Consider the following 21,690-nt stretch of genomic DNA (forward strand, 5'->3'; position numbering starts at 1 on the left):
AATATTGACTGGAATAATCTCTTTGAAATTCTGAAAGTACAGGGAGCAAAAGGCTATTTACAACTTGTACAGAAACCAGATGGCGAGTCTAGAGGCATGAAAGGGAAGCAGTAGTTTAGAAGGGAGTGAGACAGGGTTGTAGCCTATAAATGATATTAATCTCATAGACTCAGCAAACAGTAAAGCAAACCAAAGAAAAATTTGAGGAAGGAATTGAAGTTGAGGGAGAAGAAATGAAAACTTTGAGGTTTACTGATGACATTGTAATTCTGTCAGAAACAGAGACTTGGAAGAGCATTTGAACAGAATGGATAGTGTCTTGAAAGGAGGATATACGATGAACACCAATAAAAGCAAGACAAGGATAACAGAATGCAGTCAAATTAAGTCATATGATGCTGAGGGAATTATATTAGGAAATGAGATACTTGAAAGTAGTAGATAGTTTTTGCTATTTGGGCACAAAACAACTGATGATTGCTGAAGTAGAGCAAATGTAAAATGGAGTCTTGAAATGACAAGAAAAGTTTTTCTGAAGAAGAGAAATTTGTTAAAATCAAAAACAGACTTAAGTATTAGGAAGTATTTTCTAAAAGTAGTCTGAAGTGTAGCTATGTATGGAAGTGAAACATGGACAATAAACAGTTTGGACAAAAAGAGAATAGGAGCTTCCAAAACGAGATGCGACAGAAAAATGCTGAAGATAAAATGGGTAGATCACGTAACTAATGTGGAGGTAATGAATAGAACTAGGAAGAAAAGAAATTTGTGGCACAACCTGACTAGAAGGGATCGGTTCATAGGATATAATCAGAGACATCAAGGGATCACCAATTTAGTACTGGAGGGAAGTGTGGTGTGTAAAAATCTTGGAGGGAGAAGAAGAGATGTATATGGTAAACAGATTCTGAAGGAGGTAGGCTGTAATAGTTATTCAGAGATGAAGATGCTTGGACAGGATAGATTGGCATGGAGAACTGTATCAAACCAGTCTTTGGACAGAAAACAACAACAACAACAACAGATTTAATCAAGTTTTTACCGCACACACACTGTATACATCACAGCCAAACAAGAAGTTTGGAGTGGTCACACATCACGCACTCAGTGAGTGTAATGGTGGTTGCAGTTGTCAAAATTGCTAGCTGGAGCTTGAAAGAGCTAGCTGACCACACACACGAATGTGGGTTTCTTCTGTCAATAACTTTTTAGTTACAACTATGGAATTATTATGTCACTGGATCCATCAGAATACCTTTTAATTTAAAAGTCTAATTGTCAAACAATTGTCACAGCTGCAGCAAGAGCGCAATTTTGTGACAATTTATTGCTTGACAAATACAAAACAATCAAAGCAGGAAAAACAAATTCAGAATTACTTTGCAGCAGTTTGTTGAGCTTTGATGAGGTGGAGAAAAATAACAAGGCCTGAGGTGAATTTTGCTCCAGGACAAATTGTAACATGTCATTTCCTAGCCACATCAGTGGGACAGTCCTAGGCTTTGAGTGTGTCAGAGTTAGTTGCCTGTATCCAGAAGACTGACTGCTTTGTTCAGCCTGGAGATGATTTGCCAGTTTTTCTGTAATCCCTGATGGGGTGTTGTCTGTGACTACTACGCTGGCTGAAGGGCAACTGATTTTTCCACGACAGCAGATGTTTTTCAACTCAAGGTGGGCATGGCCATGTTTAAATGGCAGCAATATATTCCATTTTTCCCATGGAAAGTTGAAGCATCATGTTTTTGAATGTCTTCTTGCCTATTGGAAGCTGGAGGCAGTTTATGAAATGCCAGCAGTTTACCTTATCCAGTGCAGTAGTCAGATTGCAGAATATTTCTGAAAGTCGCTGGACTGCTACAGGATATTTAGTGGCACAATATTAGGGCAACACTGATTTCAAGTTCACAATGTTCCTATTACATATCTTTTCCTGTTGTTTGCGCCTTGATCAATTACTCAAGGATCAAAATCAGTTTACCACAGCAATATTTCATATTAAATGATGGCCAGTTTTCCACACCATTATGAACATGTTACACCAGAAATTATATCAGTGATTCAAAAAAGAGCAGCACAAATTGTCACAGGTTTGTTTGACTTGTGGGAAAGCAGCACAGAAATGCTGAAAAAACCTGATTTGGCAGCACGTCAATTTTCCTGCAAAATTTCAAGAATCCATATTAAATGTAGAATCTAGAAATATACTTCAGCCCTCTATGCCTCACTCCCATAAAGACTGCGAAGAAAAGTTTAGACTAATTACAGCAGGCAAAGTTGCAATTAAGCAGTAATTCTTCCTATTCCCATCTATATCCGTACTCTGCAAACAACTGCAAAATACACAGCAGAGGTTATTTCCCATTGTAATAGTTATTAGAACTACTTCCATTCCATTTACATATGGAGCACAGCAAGAATGTTTAAGCCAGGACATTGCACATATGCGCCTTCAACTCTTTTTGTACAATGCCATGGGGCACTCTGTAAGTGTGTTAGTTATGATTTCTGGGCTATTTGCACACCAGAAGTCACTACTATTTTGCCACTGAATCTTACTTTGTTGCTCTGGAACACTGGAAGCCACATTTTGCAAGTTCTCAAGTCTCACCCGCACACTTAAACATATAGGTTCTTGCACCAGCAATACTGTAATCAGTTTTATTAGCCTGCAAATGTACCCTCACTTTCAGATGACAATCACAAATGCAATCTGGGAACAATTGTTCTCGGAGCATCAAGCATCAAAATGATGCTGTAGTCAAAACTGGGATTTGTCTGAAAAGACAATGTGCTGACACTCCTTTCTCCAGCATTGTTGCTGGATGCACCACTGTCAGTGCTCGTCTTTCTGATACTGCATGAAAAGAAGCCACAACAATGGTGACTGTTCTAACAGACATGGTGCTGCAAACACTCAGAAAAATTATCAGCACGTTTATCCTGCATTTATAATGCTGAACATGCTTTACACATTTTCTGCATTATGTATGTTAAATGTCAATTAAAAAAGGCATCTAAATCAAGTTTTTGGCTTTCTTGTTCCATTCCTCTAAGACAAGCTTTTCTAATTATCAAATAAAACTGATTCACGATTTTATACAGAGCAATTGGAAAGTTCAGCACCTCAAGGCACACCGTAACTCATCTAATCTTGTTCTTGCAATCCCTGAAGGAGTGAGACACAAGAGTAGTCGTATATTCCTATGGTTCATGAAACTTTGTAAATAGGCTTTCTGGGGTAGTTTGCATATATCTTCAAGTGTACGTCAGCTCAATTTTCTTCATCTCCTCTCCAACTGAGCAAACAAATTTGCGACCATTCATGCTGTCCTTCTCTGTATACACTCAACATCCCCTGTTAGTCCTATTGATATGGGTTCCACATATATCAGCAATATTCTAGAGTGTGTTCCAATCTCCTTAATAGACTGACTCCATTTTCCTACTCCTTTACCAATGGTCCAAAGTCTGCACCTGCTTTACCTGCTACTGAGCCTTTGTGACAATCTAATTTCATATACCTACAAAGAGTTACCCAATAGAGGTATTTGCAAGAGTTGGCCAATTCCAACTATGACTCGCTAATATTATAGTCATAGGGATATTAAGTTTTATTCATTTTGTGACGTGCACAATTTTACATTTCCGAACATTTAAAACAACTTGCCAATCTTTGCACCACTTCAAAATCTTATCAAGATCTAACTTAATATTTGTGCAGCTTTCCTCACACCAAAAGTTACTTCTACGTTGTTGATGACACATCCTTCCTACCAATAAATCCTCAATCGAGACAAATTTCACTTAATACCAAATAAAACTGTACTGAGTGAAATGCTTTTCATATATCGAGAAATGAGAACCACTTGTATGAATATTAAGAGCTCAGATGGAAACCCAGTTCTAAGCAAAGAAGGGAAAGCAGAAAGGTGGAAAGAGTATATAGAGGGTCTATACAAGGGTGATGTACTTGAGGACAATATTATGGAAATGGAAGAGGATGTAGATGAAATGGGAGATATGATACTGCGTCAAGAGTTCGAAAGAGCACTGAAAGATCTGAGTTGAAACAAGGCCCCCGGACTAGACAACATTCCATTAGAACTACTGACAGCCTTGGGAGAGCCAGTCCTGACAAAACTCTACCATCTGGTGAGCAAAATAAATACCCTCAGACTTCAAGAAGAATATAATAATTCCAATCACAAAGAAAGCAGGGGTTGACAGATGTGAAAATTACCGAACTGTCAGTTTAATAAGTCACAGCTGCAAAATAGTAACGCGAATTCTTTACAGACGAAGCCGACCTCAGGGAAGATCAATTTGGATTCCGTAGAAATATAGGAACACGTGAGGCAATACTGACCCTACGAATTATTTTAGAAGCTAGATTAAGAATAGGCAAACCTACATTTCTAGCATTTGTAGACTTAGAGAAAGCTTTTGACAATGTTGACTGGAATACTCTCTTTCAAATTCTGAAGTTGGCAGGGGTAAAATACAGGGAGCGAAAGGCTATTTACAATTTGTACAGAAACCAGATGGCAGTTATAAGAGTCGAGGGGCATGAAAGGGAAGCAGTGGTTGGGAAGGGAGTGAGACAGGGTTGTAGCCTATCCCCGATGTTATTCAATCTGTATATTGAGCAAGCAGTAAAGGAAACAAAAGAAAAATTTGGAGTAGGAATTAAAATCCATGGAGAAGAAATGAAAATGTTGAGGTTCGGCGATGACATTGTGATTCTGTCAGAGACAGCAAAGGACTTGGAAGAGCATTTGAACAGAATGGACAGTGTCTTGAAAGGAGGATATAAGATGAACATCAACAAAAGCAAAACAAGGATAATGGAATGTAGTCGAATTAAATTGGGTGATGCTGAGGGAATTAGATTAGGAAATGAGAGACTTAAAGTAGTAAAGGAGTTTTTCTATTTGGGGTGCAAAATAACTGATGGTGGTCGAAGTAGAGAGGATATAAAATGTAGACTGGCAATGGCAAGGAAAGCGTTTCTGAAGAAGAAAAATTTGTTAACATCGAGTATTAATTTAAGTGTCAGGAAGTCATTTCTGAAAGTATGTGTGTGGAGTGTAGCCATGTATGGAAGTGAAACGTGGACGATAAATAGTTTAGACAAGAAGAGAATAGAAGCTTTCGAAATGTGGTGCTACAGAAGAATGCTGAAGATTAGATGGGTAGATCACATAACTAATGAGGAGGTACTGAATAGGGTTGGGGAGAAGAGGAGTTTGTGCCACAACTTGATTAGAAGAAGGGATCGGTTGGTAGGGCATGTTCTGAGGCATCAAGGGATCACCAATTTAGTATTGGAGAGCAGCGTGGAGGGTAAAAATCATAAAGGGAGACCGAGAGATGAATACACTAAGCAGATTCAGAAGGATGTAGGCTGCAGTACATACTGGGAGATGAAGAAGCTTGCACAGGATAGAGTAGCATGGAGAGCTGCATCAAACCAGTCTCAGGACTGAAGACCACAATAACAACAACAACTACTACTTTTTTTTTTTTAAGGAGTTTCTTTATAGTAATGATATAGTTGGAAGGACCCTCTCATCATTAACTGTTCTACTAGGAACATATCTACCAAGTAGATGGTCAACAACTCTTCTAAACTTGAGCCAATGTTCCTCTACATGCTCACCTTCAGATCAAATGTTTCGAGTTCCTTGCTGAGATATGACACTCCCACCTCTTTGCACAGTTTGCTGAAAATATAAATATTTCTGCTTGTTTCAGTTGCCCTTTATATCTTGATAATCACTGTTGCTACAACTGCCTCATGGTCGCTGAAAGCAGTTTCAGTATGGACGTCCTCAAAGAGGTCAGGTCTATTTGTTGCCATCAGATGCAATATTTTTCCATCATAAGTGAGTGTGCAAATGATCTATTCTACTCTACATAATTTGGTTTAGAAGTTGGCCGCAGCCATGTTTACCAGCAAAATTACTGGATTTCAGGTATGCCTATTTCGCAAACAAGTGTTTTCTGTAAATGCCCCAAAATGTTTCTACATTTTGTGCTATCATCATTGGGCACTTTTACTTAGTTCCATAAAGTATAAACATTTTTAAGTAATAATTATTGTGGCAAAACCAGGCCTAAAGCAGTTTCTGTAAAGGGGGAGGGGGAAGAGAAAAATTAAGGTAACAACAAACTGTTTTATGCTTAATTTTGTTAGAACCATTATTACATATAATTAACGGAAAGAGTTTAAAAAGCTGTGTGGTTGTTTAAAAACAGTCACTAATTTTCTATGAATCTGTTTATTATCTGTCTTGACACGTTTGAGGTTTAACCGATTATCTGATGTCCTATTATAAACAGACAATATAACATGCGATGATACAATGTTTTTACAGAGACATAAATGTCATATTCAATAACAAAACACTTAGTGGTAAATGAATACATACTATTTTTGATACAAGTACACAAGACTCTACTGTAAACGTCAGATTGTCATTACCAAAATATAGAAAAACAGGTAGCACCATTAATTGTACAGTTTGACCCTACCCGTTCAAGTCCCATACAAGTAACGACCAGTGCAACCGCTTATGTTGCGAGTTCTGGTAATGACATTCTTTGACATCTATGTCAAAGAATCAAGTATTCATATTTAAAGCGGTTTGTATTCCTTTGTCAAAAAGCGTTTCGTTCCTGAAAACTATTCGTGTAGAACTGACTTATAAGGCATCTGCGAGTCTGTAAAAAAACTGCAACATAACATCTGTTGGTTTAGGTGTTTCTAATATGTCATTAGCCTTAATAAACAAATTAAGAGGAAATTTGTGAACATTCTTAAGTAACCATGCAGCTTTTGTAAATTCCTTTTAATAATTTAATTCTTTCCGCTCCCGGGATTGGAATGACTCCTTACCCTCTCCCTTAAAACCCACATCCTTTCATCTTTCCCTCTCCTTCCCTCTTTCCTGATGAGGCAACAGTTTGTTGCGAAAGCTTGAATTTTGTGTGTATGTTTGTGTTTGTGTGTCTCTCTACGTGCCAGCGCTTTCGTTTGGTAAGTCACATCATCTTTGTTTTTAGGTATATTTTTCCCTTTTAATAATTATATTCACAATGCTTTCATACCTCTATAAGGATTTCCAGTCCAATTTAGAATTGTTTATTACTTAAAATGTGTTTAGATTCTACAAAACAGAAGAAACGTATCCACCGACAAAGGTGGTGAAACATGTTTTGGCAGTAGTTTGCAGACTAGGTTGACCTAAAATCCAGTTATGTGTTCTATGTATTTCTCAGATAGGGTATTTAGTAATGTTTCACAGAACAACATGCCACACCAGCTATTTACGAAACTGTAATTTTTCCAATTAATTGTTGGATGATTAACGTCCCCTCTGCTGACTGATTGATAAGCAGAAATTATGTACCAGTGAGCTTAAACCTTCTGTAAAGTTTTGAGTTACACTCTGAAGTGAATCAGGTTGTCAACAGAAGGATACAATTAGAAGTTTATGCCCAGCCTTGATACTGTCTTACTCAGACAATCTGGAAAGCAGTTTCAATTTCTATCTCAGAAGATCTGCGTTTCCGATCTACTGTGGGAAATACACCACCCCCATTTACCATTAGCATATCCTTTTCATATATACTTAGATTTTCCCCAAATCATTTTTACCATCTTTCTGCAACCCGTATTATATGAGCACTGCTTTTTATGAGTGTTTAAAACTCTGGCATTTTGTTGTTAATGCTGTGGCAATTAATCACCAAGATTTTAATACTTTCACCAGTAGGAAGGGCACTGCTTTGGCTCTTATACTGACACTTCTGTGTCCTGGAAGCTATTGTTATCTCGTCTAGATGGAGTCATCTAATCCAAAAGAAGTCTTTTGTGCAACCCACATGCAGTCAACTACTTGAGTAGCAGTTTCCAATGAGTACTACACATGTGGCCAATTTAGGAACACCCTATGTTCTCAATTCTACGATACAAGTTCAGGAAGTCGTAGCCTATTTTATCACAGAACTCTCAAAGTCTAGTTCAATTCTTCCACTGAACTCAGAACCGGAACAATGCTGCAAATTGCAAGCTCTGCTGAAACTCTGCGAGCAAGGTTGATCTTTTCATCCGTCTCTGCCAGTTACTGGAAAGATCCAGAGCTTGGAGCCAGATGACATGCATTGTGTGTTCTGACATGGGCCTCAATCTGCAATTGGTTGCACACTGTTCCCTCAATGGATGCTAGAAGTGCCTCTTCAACATGCTAAATGAAGCTCCCAGACATACGCACTGAGAGCACCTGATTTTCTTTCCCACCCCTTGCTGCCATTTCCCTAATGGGTATCATCATTCACTGTACACTGAACTGCTGATTACTAATAGACTTATGTACTGTTCATAGGTTGGCAACCTGCCAGTCTCATGTAGCCAATGGAATGACTCACTGACATAAGCAATGAGAAGTGAGAAAAGAGGCACTGTATTTCTAGTGCCAAAATTGAAATCATTGTCTCGTTTGCTCTTTTTTCCACATATTTGCGAGTTTCGAGAGAAATATTTTGTGATTATGGGTGCGAGTGCTATAAAGTGGACCAATTTAAGTGAATCATTTCTGCAGCGAGACAAAAATGTATCAAATGTGATGGTGAAATGACTTAGTCAAAGGTTTGTGTGGATGGAATCATCTGGAAACAAAGCAAAAACCACCTCTTTGAGTAAGTGGATAAACATTTTTTAATTCAATCATGGACAAAAACCGTTGAGCCACCTATCTTCTCGCATGATTTAATTAAAGAATATTGATCCCCCTACTCAGTGCGTTCAAGCATATCAGTTGTGTAGCAACACAGAGCACAGAAATATTCCACTATTTGTGATGCTCTCTTTGGTTTGCTGATACTAGCACAGTTGAAACAGCTGCAGCTCAAACAAGGAGCAAAAATTTTCATATAATAACCACATTTCTCTCTCTCTCTCTCTCTCTCTCTCTCTCTCTCTCTCTCTCTCTCTCTCTCTCTCTCTCTCTCTCTCGAAGAGGGAATCTACGATTTCATTATGATATAGGATTTACAAGATTTAGCTAGATTCTCATTTAAAGAGGCAATGTCAAAACATCCTATTATTTTAGGCACTCTAGCAGTAATCAGTTCCTTACAAGATAATGTTCAAAACTGGCTTCTGAAGTGTAATAACAGAGCCATAAGTGTACCTGTTTATAGGTGTACTCGAGGATGCTAACAGCATTTCCTTTTGCTCTGTTTTGGTTTTCGAAGATTTACAGTGTCATTGTTCTGAATTGCCTGCCTCTCTTTTCGTTCCTTCTTCGTCCTCAGAACTTGTCTTGTAATCGCCATAAACATCTGAAACATACCCAATTTACCACAACTGTTTGAAAGGTAGAATAATTCAGTAGTTAGAAACATTAAGTTAACTATTGATGAAAAAGCTGCAATTACTTTGTAAAAGCTTTATTACAATTCCTTAACTGCATTGAGCTATCATGCCAATGTTCAGATGGCTAAGGTTTCCAATTACATTAAAGTACTCATCGGCAGCAATAACGTACTGGAAATGTTAGTCATCCAAAGATGGGTGTGATAGCCTGAAACAATTTATGGCATTACACTAAATCTTTTTAAAAGTATTTGTGGTCGATTGCGTTCTTCAGCAGCAATCCTTGATGGCCACAGAGTTCCCAAGATCCAGCACAAACAAAACAATAAAATGAACTACTCACTTCTTCAACATTGATGTTGTCTTTCGCACTAGTTTCAAAAAGCTGTATTCCCATCTGATCTGCAAATCTCTGAGCATCTTCGGTTAACACAACTTTTCTATCAGGTGCGTCATTTTTATTGCCAACTGCAAATGATACACAACAAATATTGAAAAGTGACTGCCAGTGCCACATGCTCCACATTTAATTACCAGTACATTTATGAAGACAATTTCTGCAAGTCAAACCGCTATCTGTTCACCACAAAGAAATCAGTTTCAACTACACAAATTGTTACTGTGCAAAATATATTTTTATTTTATACTACACCATTACCACAATGTGAAGTGCTTGAAAGGCTAATGCATGTACTGCATTACTATAGTGCATTGCTGGATACTTAGTACAGTTCAGAAGAAGTATTGCAATAACAATTTACACAAAAAGGCAAACTAATTGTGGAGTATGATTTTTCTTCTATTTTGTGTTAAAGCATTGTTTTCAGTTCAGTAGTATCTCTCCTTGGTGATACATTCAGCTAATATTCAAGCCATCAATCCAGCAGACATTTAATGAGTGAAATACTAATTTCCGTCTAATTACTACCAACAGTAAAAAATTGTAGATGCATAAATTTAAGTTTAGTTATGAATTGCCTGGGAAATGTATATCATCATATAAATTATGTCGTGCTCAACTTTAAGAAGCAACAAATAAATGCATATTATGAGAATAGAAAAAAGTCTATTTAAGAATAAAAGGTTACCACATAAAAATTTCATCTCAAAACCAAGATGTAAGCACTAATTCTGGCAGTAAATGAAAATCATTATTTTTCTGATATAAAGTGCTTGAAATTTGTCAGAATAGTGCGTATAGTGCAACAAATTTCTACGATAACAACTGCATCTACTGTCAACATATATTGTCAAGTTCCATGCACCCATACTGTAGAAATTTTGAGAATGAATGCAAGGATCTAGTCAGTTTAATGTGTCAACAGCTTACCGAGTATCCTGTTCACCACTTCACAGTTTTGTTCAATTTCATGAAGCCATCTCTTAACATTTGCGAATGAATCTCCATTTGTGACATCATAGACTACAATTACGCCGTGAGTACCCCTATAGTAACTGTAAGACGAACAGATAAGAAACGGTGTTTACCTTTATAATGCGAAAAAAAGAATTTACTGAACAGACATACTTACGTAGAAGTTATTGTTCGAAATCGTTCCTGGCCGGCGGTATCCCATATCTGTAGTTTCACCCTTTCTCCTTCAACTTCGACTGTTCGTATTTTAAAATCTACGCCAATTGTTGTGATGTAGCTGCCAGAAAATGTATTATCCGCAAATCTAAGGAGCAGAGAGCTCTTTCCAACTCCTAGTTTGTGTTTGAAAGACAACGTTACTAATGTTTTTTCTTAGACATCCATACATATTCGTAAGATTTTCGGCAACTGTCACAGAAAATCTATTAGTTTGTATTTTACTCACCGCTATCGCCTATAATGAGTAGTTTGAAGAGATGGTCATACTCCCTAGCCATTACGTTTGGTTAAGCGACAAACGCGCTTATATCGTTTAAACCTAGTTGCCTGGCTATCGTCGTCTTCTCTACACACACAAGAAAGATAACGTAGAATAAAAAAACAAAAGATGAATAAAATGAATCATCCAAAATATAACTAGACAGTTGCTTTCACAGGAAGATAGCCTCCTACCCAAAGCACACACTTGCAGATATATATCTTCCGGTTCAGCTGATCAGCAGACGACAATCGGTAGCGTCGATCATTTGTATGCAGTAACTAAAATTTGATGTTACACAGTTCTCGCAACTGCTGGTACAATGGGAATGGGCTCTGTATTTACACGTTACGCCGGCCTACGGTGTTTGTTTATTCAAAACACACTTGGTGTGAACGCGTATCGACATATAGAAAATGCAATCAACTACAATAGCAGGAACAAGACACTATACCGCGAACAGTGAGTTTACATTGCATAGTAATTTAATACTGTAATTAGCTGACAGAGTTCGAATTATCATAAGTTTTATTCGTTACAGATCAACATCTGTTCGCCTCGCATATTCGATTTACAGCAAAGAGGGAAGTAGTTCTGGATCCCCCGTGTTAATAGTGCACGGGTTGATGGGCTCTAGAATGAACTGGAATTCAGTCTCCAAAGCAATAGTCTCCAAAATTAACCGGAATGTAAAATTATGCAACTTTTTTCGCATATTAGATGATTTCAAACCTAGATCAAATAATCCAAGCAAGCCTTATTACAGGTGATTGCCATAGACGCACGGAATCACGGAGATAGTGCACATTCGCCTGACATGACATACGGTCATATGGTAGAGGATCTTCGTCTGTTTGTAGATGAACTTAAACTGGGTCGTGTATGTCCAATTGGACATAGTATGGGTGGAAAGGTGGTGATGCTGTTTGCTCTAACGCACGTGAGTGAAACACATTTTATTGTAATTGTTCATAAGTTACAAATACAAAATGATAACTTTGATCGTTTACGACTGTTTAGTTTGAGTCCTTGAATGCTTTGGAAACCGAAGTACTCTGCTTTTATGTATGATTTTTTTTTTCCTCATTTGTCGCGTTGCAAAATGATGTAATGGGCCTACATTACTTTTCTATATTTTATAAGCCGAGCATGTGCTGTGCTCCAGTCACCCTTGGCAATGACATTAGTATTCTTCCATGATAAATTTGTCTTGTACGTCATTTGTGTTTCATTCTCAGTCTTCTGTTTTATTTTATGTTTCCTTCCCACTCTTGAATCTTCATATTCTCGATTGTGCCCACACATAATTAGTGCTAACTTTTTGAGTACCATATCAACAATATAAAAAATATATAATTTTACATTTTTCACAAAAGCAGGCTTTATCAGCATAGTAAGGAACAAATAAAAGAAGAAATTGGCAAAAAATAATAAACATTCAGTTGTATTAAGATGATTTCACTATGGAATATAATTTTAAAAATTTTCTCAAAACTAAGCTATATTATCACAGCAAGCAACAAATACACGAACAAATTGACAGAAAACAAATATTGAACTGTTTTAAGTGGGTTGTTTCTCTTTAGAGCATTTACGACCTACAGTTTTCAACCACCCATAAATTTGTGTACTATATTTGATAGCAAATGCACTTGTTTCCTAGACAAAATACCACATTTTGAAACTTCTATGAACACTCAATGCCTGAAACAGATTATAGTCCTAAATAACAAGCAAATATAAATGTAAAATTTAATAAATTTTATACTCAAACTGCATGCTGCCACAGTTGTTTCATTTCAAAACTTCACATAAAAGCAGCAGTAAAAATTCAAATTTATGTACAATAGCTTTGGATAGACTTACTTTGTCTCGTTAATACAGCATAAAAAAAGGGGGGGGGGTGGCACAATCTCCTACTGTCATGTAACACGGCATCCATGCTGCCTATTGCTTTGAACACTGTGAGTAACTGCTACAATGCAATAGCAATACCTCATTATTCTACTAGACGCCCGTCTGTCTTGCAACATCATTTCAAGCAGTAAGCACTGGTACTCAAAGAGCTAAGGAAACCCAGGAAATTGCTGGTCTCCTGTTAAGCTCATTCATTGTGTTGCTTCTTTTTCTTTTGTTGTATCATTCATCTACTTCTAGTGTGGTTTGTTCATAACTTTTTAATTGAAGAAGTGTAACTATTTTGCAAAAGTTTTCTTTTACAGCTTGTGAGTCTTAAGAGTAAAAGCGAAGTGTTTTGCAGAAATGGGAGGGCTGCACGTCTTCAATTACAAAGTTATAAATGAACCACAAAAGGAGTGTAAGTAGTGTGGCTCTGTAAGGAGTAAGTAACTGCCATACTATAGATCGAAAAGCCTAGGGTTCAGTTCTCATTTTCCCTGTCAGTTATTGTTCCTTTCATCCCTGCCAGTGATAATGAGAAAAAGCCAAATTTCACTTTGCTTCAGTGTCCATTTTAAACTTTAGGTTCCCTTGTATCTGATGGGCTAAGTCAGTTCATAGATTGGAGGATATCAAGAGTAGGACCAGGCTGAAGATGGCTTTAACTCGTAAGTAATTTGCTTGTTCTGTTAGATAGCACAGTAGGTGTAGATCACGCATGTTGATGTATGATGAAATTGTCTTAAAGTTTTAGTGAGTATGTGATACATTGTTTTAATTTCATATTTTATCTTAGAGCATAATGTCTGCAGTCAAGCTGTTGGTGAAGCACGGCATTTTTATTTACAACAGCTTATTATGTATTTCTATTCGATAATCACATTTTCACACATGACTGGCCCGTAGAACAAAAATCCATTATCTTAAGTCAGGTATGAGGTATTCTACTTCCATATGATTTCCAGTTTTGTGTGTTTACAGTTGATTTAATATTATCATTTTCCTTCCATGATGTTTTGACAACTTCTCTAATTGCGTTCAAGTATGTTGGGTGTAGATTTCATTGTTAACTATTTGGGCTCTCACTTGCCTGTGAATGAGAGATTCTGTGCCTCAGCCTTGCCATTACTTTACAGTGCAGTTCAAGTGTCAGTCTGTCTCACAGAAATTTAAGACCAACCAAAAGACCATGTCAAACCATAAAAAAGGTTATAAGTAAGCCATAAGACAATACACTAAACCTAAAAATGCATTAGCAAACACTTACCTACGTGAACCTATTCTGTACTTTTCTTACATAACATCCTGAAAACCATGGATTAAGTAAATTGGTTAGAAGCAGTATTTTTTGACTTCCAAAAACATTTGAGTTGGTGCCACATCATTGATGGTTAGCAAAAGTATTTCATGGGTATCAATCAAAATTTGTGACAAGGTTAAGGATTTCTTTGTAGGCAAGATGCAGTATGTTATCGTTGATGAAGAGTCATCGATAGAAGTAAAAGTAACTTCATGCACGTCCCAGGAACTTGTTGTTCATGTTGTACATCAGTGATCTGATAGATAATATTAATAGGAACCTTGGCCTCTCTGCTGATGATGCAGTCATCGTTAGTGAAGCAGTGTTTGAAAAAAACTGCACAAATATTGTCAGTGCTTAGACTATCTTTCATCACACTCTGAACTGGGGAATATTCTTTTCAACTTTACAAAAGTGGTATACCACTAATCACCCAATTAATGAAATATACTGCTCAGTTCTTAAACTACACATACACCCAACTCCTGTTCATATGGACCATAAATATTCTCATATTTTGGTAGGATTTCAAAGTGTTGCAAAGATTTGTAACTTGCGATAAATGTCCAGAAATGTAAATTATGCATTTAACAAACAAAAAGAATGCTTCCTACGACTGCAATATCAATGATTCACAGAGTGAGAATGGTGGTTCATTGGCAGGAGACTGGGAAAATGCAGTCAGTCCATGAAGGACGCTGTGTACAGATCAATTGTGCAGCACATCTTACAATATTGCTCAATTGTTGGGCCCTGTACCAAATATGATTGAAAAGAGTGTACCAAATGTATGCAAAGAACTTTGGTACAAGTGGTCCCAGATTTGTTTGATGCACAAAAGAGCATCGTGGAAATGTTGTAAAACCTGAATTGAGACTCTGAAGACATAATTAGAGTAATTTCAGCAGGTACAGAGAGATTTGAGTCATTATTCCTGCACTCCATTGGAATGGGAAGAAACCTTAACACATGGTACCATGCTAAGTACCCTCTGCCGTGCACATCACAGTAGTTTGAGACTTTATTTTTATGTAGTTGTAGAGTAAAAACAGCATTGAATTACATTCTGATGTGATCTAAACAAATTGAGCACTAGATCGCACTCTTAAGATAAACTAAAGCCTCTGTCCATCTTATTTAAAATGCTAATTGCGATTGCCTCTTTTATTAAAAAGTCTGAGAAATTGAGTGCCTGTGCCACACTGGTGTTATGGATTAAAGCTATTTTATCCAACTGACACTTTTTCCATATCAGTTCAGCTCCAAGTCAAGGGATATATGTCCCTGTCTGCAAGAGTTTGTAAATAGTCTAATAATAATTACCACAATAATAATAATAATAATAATAATAATAAATAGAACATGAAGTGACGCACATGTTAGATATAGAAGAAAAATTTCAGCTGACATATATAGAATACAAAGACACAAATACAGACATTAGACCATTCTTGCATAGACCGCCAAATAACCCACAAGTCGAAACAACAATAAAAACTATCAACACAATCATACACAACAAAATAAATGAAAATACAACTGTGGAAGAGTTACAACTACTGGTTTATATAGGAGCACTCACTACACTAAATATACACACTAGGCAGAGATCAGAACCAACCAACACACAGAAGAAACCCACAAAACCAGCATGGCAACACAGGCTACAGATCAGAATAGAAAAACTGAGAAAAAACATCGGACAGCTAACACAATTTATAAGAAATGAAATGTCAGGAAAAAAAAAAAAACGAAAAAGGTTAGGTAAAATCTCACAACAAGAAGCGATAGAGCAATTAGATGAAAAGAAGCAGAAGTTACAAGCATTGGCCAAACGACTTGGAAGATACAAAAAAAGTGAAAATAGAAGGAAACAAAACCAAACATTCAACACAAATCAAAAGAAATTTTACCAGACAATAGATAACACACACATTAAAATAGACAATCTACCAAACATAACAGACATGGAACACTTCTGGAGCAACATATGGTCAAACCCGGTACAACATATCAGGCATGCATGGTGGATACAAGCAGAAACACACACATACAAGATGATACCACAAATGCTTGAAGTGATAATTTTGCAACATGAAGTCACCCAAGCAATTAATTCTACTCACAATTGGAAAGCCCCTGGAAAAGATAAAATAGCAAATTTCTGGCTAAAGTAGTTCACCTCAACGCATTCACATCTAACTAAATTATTTAACAGTTACATTGCAGACCCATACACATTCCCTGATACACTTACACATGGAACAACTTATCTGAAACCTAAATATCAAGCACACACAGCAAACCCAGCTAAATATCGTCCCTTAACATGCCTACCAACAATATACAAAATATTAACTTCAGTCATTACACAGAAATTAATGACACATACAACACAGAACAAAATTATAAATGAAGAACAAAATGTCTGTTGCAAAGGAGCACGAGGATGTAAAGAGCAACTGATAATAGATGCAGAGGTGACATATCAAGCTAAAACTAAACAAAGGTCGCTACACTATGTGTACATTGATTACCAAAAAGTTTTTGATTGTGTACCCCACTCATGGTTACTACGAATATTGAAAATATACAAAGTAGATCCTAAATTGATACAGTTCCTAAACATAGTAATGAAAAATTGGAAAACCACACTTAATATCCAAACAAATTCAAACAATATCACATCACAGCCAATGCAGATTAAGTGTGGAATATACCAAGGAGACTCATTAAGTCCTTTCTGGTTCTGCCTTGCTCTGAACCCACTATCCAACATGCTAAATAATACAAATTATGGATACAATATTACTGGAACATACCCACACAAAATCACACATTTGCTATACATGGATGATCTAAAACTACTGGCAGCAACAAATCAACAACTCAACCAATTACTAAAGATAACAGAAGTATTTAGCAATGATATAAATATGGCTTTTGGAACAGACAAATGTAAGAAAAATAGCATAGTCAAGGGAAAACACACTAAACAAGAAGATTACATATTGGATGACCACAGCGACTGCATAGAAGCGATGGAAAAAACAGATGCCTATAAATATCTAGGATACAGACAAAAAATAGGAATAGATAATACAAATATTAAAGAAGAACTAAAAGAAAAATATAGACAAAGACGAACAACAATATTGAAAACAGAATTGACAGCAAGAAACTAGACAAAAACTATAAATACTTATGCTATACCAATATTGACCTACTCATTTGGAGTAGTGAAATGGAGTAACACAGACCTAGAAGCACTCAATACACTTACACGATCACAATGCCACAAATATAGAATACATCACATACATTCAGCAACAGAAAGATTCACATTAAGCAGAAAGGAAGGAGGAAGGGGATTTATCGATATAAAAAATCTATATTATGGACAGGTAGATAATTTAAGAAAATTCTTTATAGAACGAGCAGAAACTAGCAAAATACACAAAGCAATCACTCATATAAATACATCGGCTACACCACTGCAATATCATAACCACTTCTATAACCATTTAGATCACATAACATCAACAGATACGAAGAAAGTAAATTGGAAAAAGAAAACACTACATGGCAAGCACCCGTATCATCTAACACAGCCACACATCGATCAAGACGCATCCAACACATGGCTAAGAAAAGGCAATATATACAGTAAGATGGAAGGATTCATGATTGCAATACAGGATCAAACAATAAACACCAGATATTACAGCAAGCATATTATTAAAGATCCCAATACCACAACAGATAATTGCAGACTTTGCAAACAACAAATAGAAACAGTAGATCACATCACAAGTGGATGTACAATACTAGCAAATACAGAATATCCCAGAAGACATGACAATGTAGCAAAAATAATACATCACCAGCTTGCCTTACAACATAAACTTATAAAACAACACGTTCCCACATACAAGTATGCACCACAAAATGTACTGGAGAATGATGAATACAAATTATACTGGAACAGAACCATTATAACAGATAAAACACCACCACATAACAAACCTGACATCATACTCACCAATAAAAAGAAGAAATTAACACAACTAATCGAAATATCCATACCCAATACAACAAATATACGCAAGAAAACAGGAGAAAAAATTGAAAAATACATCCAACTGGCTGAGGAAGTCAAGGACATGTGGCATCAGGATAAAGTTGACATTGTACCAATTATACCATCAACTACAGGAGTCATACCACACAGTATCCACCAGTACATCAACGCAATACAGCTACATCCAAACATATATATACAACTACAGAAATCCGTAATTATTGATACATGTTCAATTACCCAAAAGTTCCTAAATGCAATGTAACATATACCGTACAGTTAAAAGGAAGTCACGCTTGAACAAGGTCCGCGTAACTTTCCAGACATATCATCTGAGAAAGGAAAGAAATAATAATAATAATCGTGCAAGTGTCCTTGGTTGTAATGTGGATTTGTTTATGTATCTTCCCCAGAAAGGGTAAGTAGTTGTTGGCCAACCTCCTATGCCAATCCGTACATGGGCTGTCTATAGGAAACCATAGCCTCTGAAAACCCCAAACTCCTTGTCTGATTCAGGTCCATTGATATCTTCATGGTCAGTACCCAGGAGCAAGACATCCTATCCTCATCCGTGTGCAGCTTCAACACCTTTTCCATAATGTTCCCCTTGTCCTTCCTGGACACTGATTTCAACCCATTGATGGCTGCATCCCTATCTCTGCCTACACTGAGCCCACTAACCACCAAGAGTACATGCATTATGACACCTGTTACTCCTTCCATGCCCAAAATTTGCTCCTATTTTGCCTGGCCAACTCTGATGTCACATCTGCACTGATGAGAACTCCCTTGTTCAGTATGCTGATGTTCTCTCAAAGGCCTTCACAGGCAAGTACCATCCCCAAAAAATAATCCACAGGTTTCCTGTGCCATATCCTCACAAGCAAATAATCACCCTGCCACCCACAAGAACCAGCTGCCCTTCGCCAAGGCTTTTACTATCTACTATCATGTCTGGAAATCATCCATGTTATCTGCAATCCCTTCCACCCCTCCTAAAGTGGATGTCATCGCCCACCAAACCTACCAAATAGTCTGGTCCATCCCTATGCTGCTGCCACTACCAGCTCCTTGATGAGGGGTCATATCTCCAGAGAAGTCCATGTGCAAGACCTTCCTGATTAACCAATCTATCTCATCCTACTCCAGTCCTGTCAAAAGCTTAGCCTATCCCATTAGAGACAGGCCCTCCAGAAAAAGCGTATATGTCTTATCTACATTGCCATCAGTACTCTGCAAGCAATCTACTGATGTGTAGCAGCAGGTGCTTCTGGTACCACTAAATGATACCCCCCCGTTCCAGGTGCGAAAGGTGTGTGGGAAAAATATTGTCGGTAAATATCTGCGTTAGTTCTAATTTCTCGAATTTTCTAAGTGTGGTCATTTTGCAAGACATGCACAAGGAAATAATAGGTTGTCCAATTCTTCCTTGACTGTACTATCTTAGAATTTCAATAGTAAACTACTCCATGAAGCACAGTGGAATTTGTCAAGTATCGCTGTAATATTCTCACACTGATTAAATGATCCTGTGATAAGACTTGCCAGACTTCATTGGATCTTCCCCCTCTGTCCTGCCCTCCACCCCTCTCCCTTCCACCGTCTCCCCGCCCTCCCCCCTCTCCCTTCCCCCGTCTCTCCCGCCCTTCAGCCTCTCTCCCTTCCCCCGTCTCTCCCGCCCTTCAGCCTCTCTCCCTTCCCCTGTCTCTCCTGCCAATCACCCTCTCTCCCTTCCCCCGTCTCTCCTGCCAATCACCCTCTCTCCCTTCCCCCGTCTCTCCCACCCTTCACCCTCTCTCCCTTCCCCCGTCTCTCCCGCCCTTCCCCCTCTCTCCCTTCCCCCGTCTCTCCCGCCCTTCCCCCTCTCTCCCCCCTCTCTCTCCCCCCTCTCTCTCTCTCCCCCCATCACTCTCCCCCCCATCACTCTCCCCCCCATCACTCTCCCCCCCATCACTCTCCCCCCCATCACTCTCCCCCCCCATCACTCTCCCCCCCATCACTCTCCCCCCCATCACTCTCCCCCCCATCACTCTCCCCCCCATCACTCTCCCCCCCATCACTCTCCCCCCCATCACTCTCCCCCCCATCACTCTCCCCCCCATCACTCTCCCCCCTCCATCTCTCTCCCCCCTCCATCTCTCTCCCCCCTCCATCTCTCTCCCCCCTCCATCTCTCTCCCCCCCCCATCTCTCCCCCCCCATCTCTCTCCCCCCCATCTCTCTCCCCCCCATCTCTCTCCCCCCCATCTCTCTCCCCCCCATCTCACTCCCCCCCATCTCACTCCCCCCCATCTCACTCCCCCCCATCTCACTCCCCCCCCCATCTCACTTCCCCCCCATCTCACTCCCCCCCATCTCACCCCCCCCATCTCACCCCCCCACCTCTCTCTCCCCCCACCTCTCTCTCCCCCCACCTCTCTCTCCCCCCACCTCTCTCTCAACCCACCTCTCTCTCCCCCCACCTCTCTCCCCGCCCCCCACCTCTCTCCCCGCCCCCCACCTCTCTCCCCGCCCCCCCACCTCTCTCTCTCTCTCTGCCCCCACCTCTCTCTCTCTCTCTGCCCCCACCTCTCTCTCTCTGCCCCCACCTCTCTCTCTCTCTCTGCCCCCCACCTCTCTCTCTCTCTCTGCCCCCCACCTCTCTCTCTCTCTGCCCCCCACCTCTCTCTCTCTCTCTGCCCCCCACCTCTCTCTCTCTCTGCCCCCCACCTCTCTCTCTCTCTGCCCCCACCGCTCTCTCTCTCTCTGCCCCCCACCGCTCTCTCTCTCTCTCTGCCCCCACCGCTCTCTCTCTCTCTGCCCCCACCGCTCTCTCTCTCTGCCCCCACCGCTCTCTCTCTCTGCCCCCACCGCTCTCTCTCTCTGCCCCCACCGCTCTCTCTCTCTGCCCCCACCGCTCTCTCTCTCTGCCCCCACCGCTCTCTCTCTCTGCCCCCACCGCTCTCTCTCTCTGCCCCCACCGCTCTCTCTCTCTGCCCCCACCGCTCTCTCTCTCTGCCCCCACCGCTCTCTCTCTCTGCCCCCACCGCTCTCTCTCTCTGCCCCCACCGCTCTCTCTCTCTGCCCCCACCGCTCTCTCTCTCTGCCCCCACCGCTCTCTCTCTCTGCCCCCACCGCTCTCTCTCTCTGCCCCCACCGCTCTCTCTCTCTGCCCCCACCCCTCTCTCTCTCTGCCCCAC

The 21,690-nt window shown here is 39.3% G+C and overlaps 2 protein-coding genes across 3 annotated transcripts in view; one reads left to right on the forward strand and one right to left on the reverse strand.

Annotated features, from left to right (window-relative positions):
* LOC124544610 (ras-related protein Rab-35) overlaps positions 1 to 11,433 on the reverse strand; it is a 98,608-nt gene extending 87,175 nt beyond the window's left edge. The window contains exons 1-5 of one of the 2 annotated variants that reach the window (XM_047123206.1): positions 11,200 to 11,433; positions 10,912 to 11,086; positions 10,710 to 10,834; positions 9,723 to 9,847; positions 9,195 to 9,345 (exon numbers count right to left, since the gene is read on the reverse strand). In XM_047123206.1, coding sequence (XP_046979162.1) covers positions 9,220 to 9,345; positions 9,723 to 9,847; positions 10,710 to 10,834; positions 10,912 to 11,086; positions 11,200 to 11,251 — 603 coding nt within the window. In that variant the 5' untranslated portion in view covers positions 11,252 to 11,433 and the 3' untranslated portion in view covers positions 9,195 to 9,219. The remainder of the gene's footprint in view (positions 1 to 9,194; positions 9,346 to 9,722; positions 9,848 to 10,709; positions 10,835 to 10,911; positions 11,087 to 11,199) is intronic. The other variant, XM_047123205.1, reaches the window with a different exon arrangement.
* An 11-nt stretch (positions 11,434 to 11,444) lies between these two features.
* LOC124544609 (protein ABHD11-like) overlaps positions 11,445 to 21,690 on the forward strand; it is a 72,594-nt gene continuing 62,348 nt past the window's right edge. The window contains exons 1-3 of the mRNA XM_047123204.1: positions 11,445 to 11,694; positions 11,774 to 11,921; positions 11,999 to 12,172. Coding sequence (XP_046979160.1) covers positions 11,555 to 11,694; positions 11,774 to 11,921; positions 11,999 to 12,172 — 462 coding nt within the window. The 5' untranslated portion in view covers positions 11,445 to 11,554. The remainder of the gene's footprint in view (positions 11,695 to 11,773; positions 11,922 to 11,998; positions 12,173 to 21,690) is intronic.

The sequence above is a fragment of the Schistocerca americana genome, chromosome 8, assembly GCF_021461395.2.
Source record: "Schistocerca americana isolate TAMUIC-IGC-003095 chromosome 8, iqSchAmer2.1, whole genome shotgun sequence".
Taxonomy (NCBI): domain Eukaryota; kingdom Metazoa; phylum Arthropoda; class Insecta; order Orthoptera; family Acrididae; genus Schistocerca; species Schistocerca americana.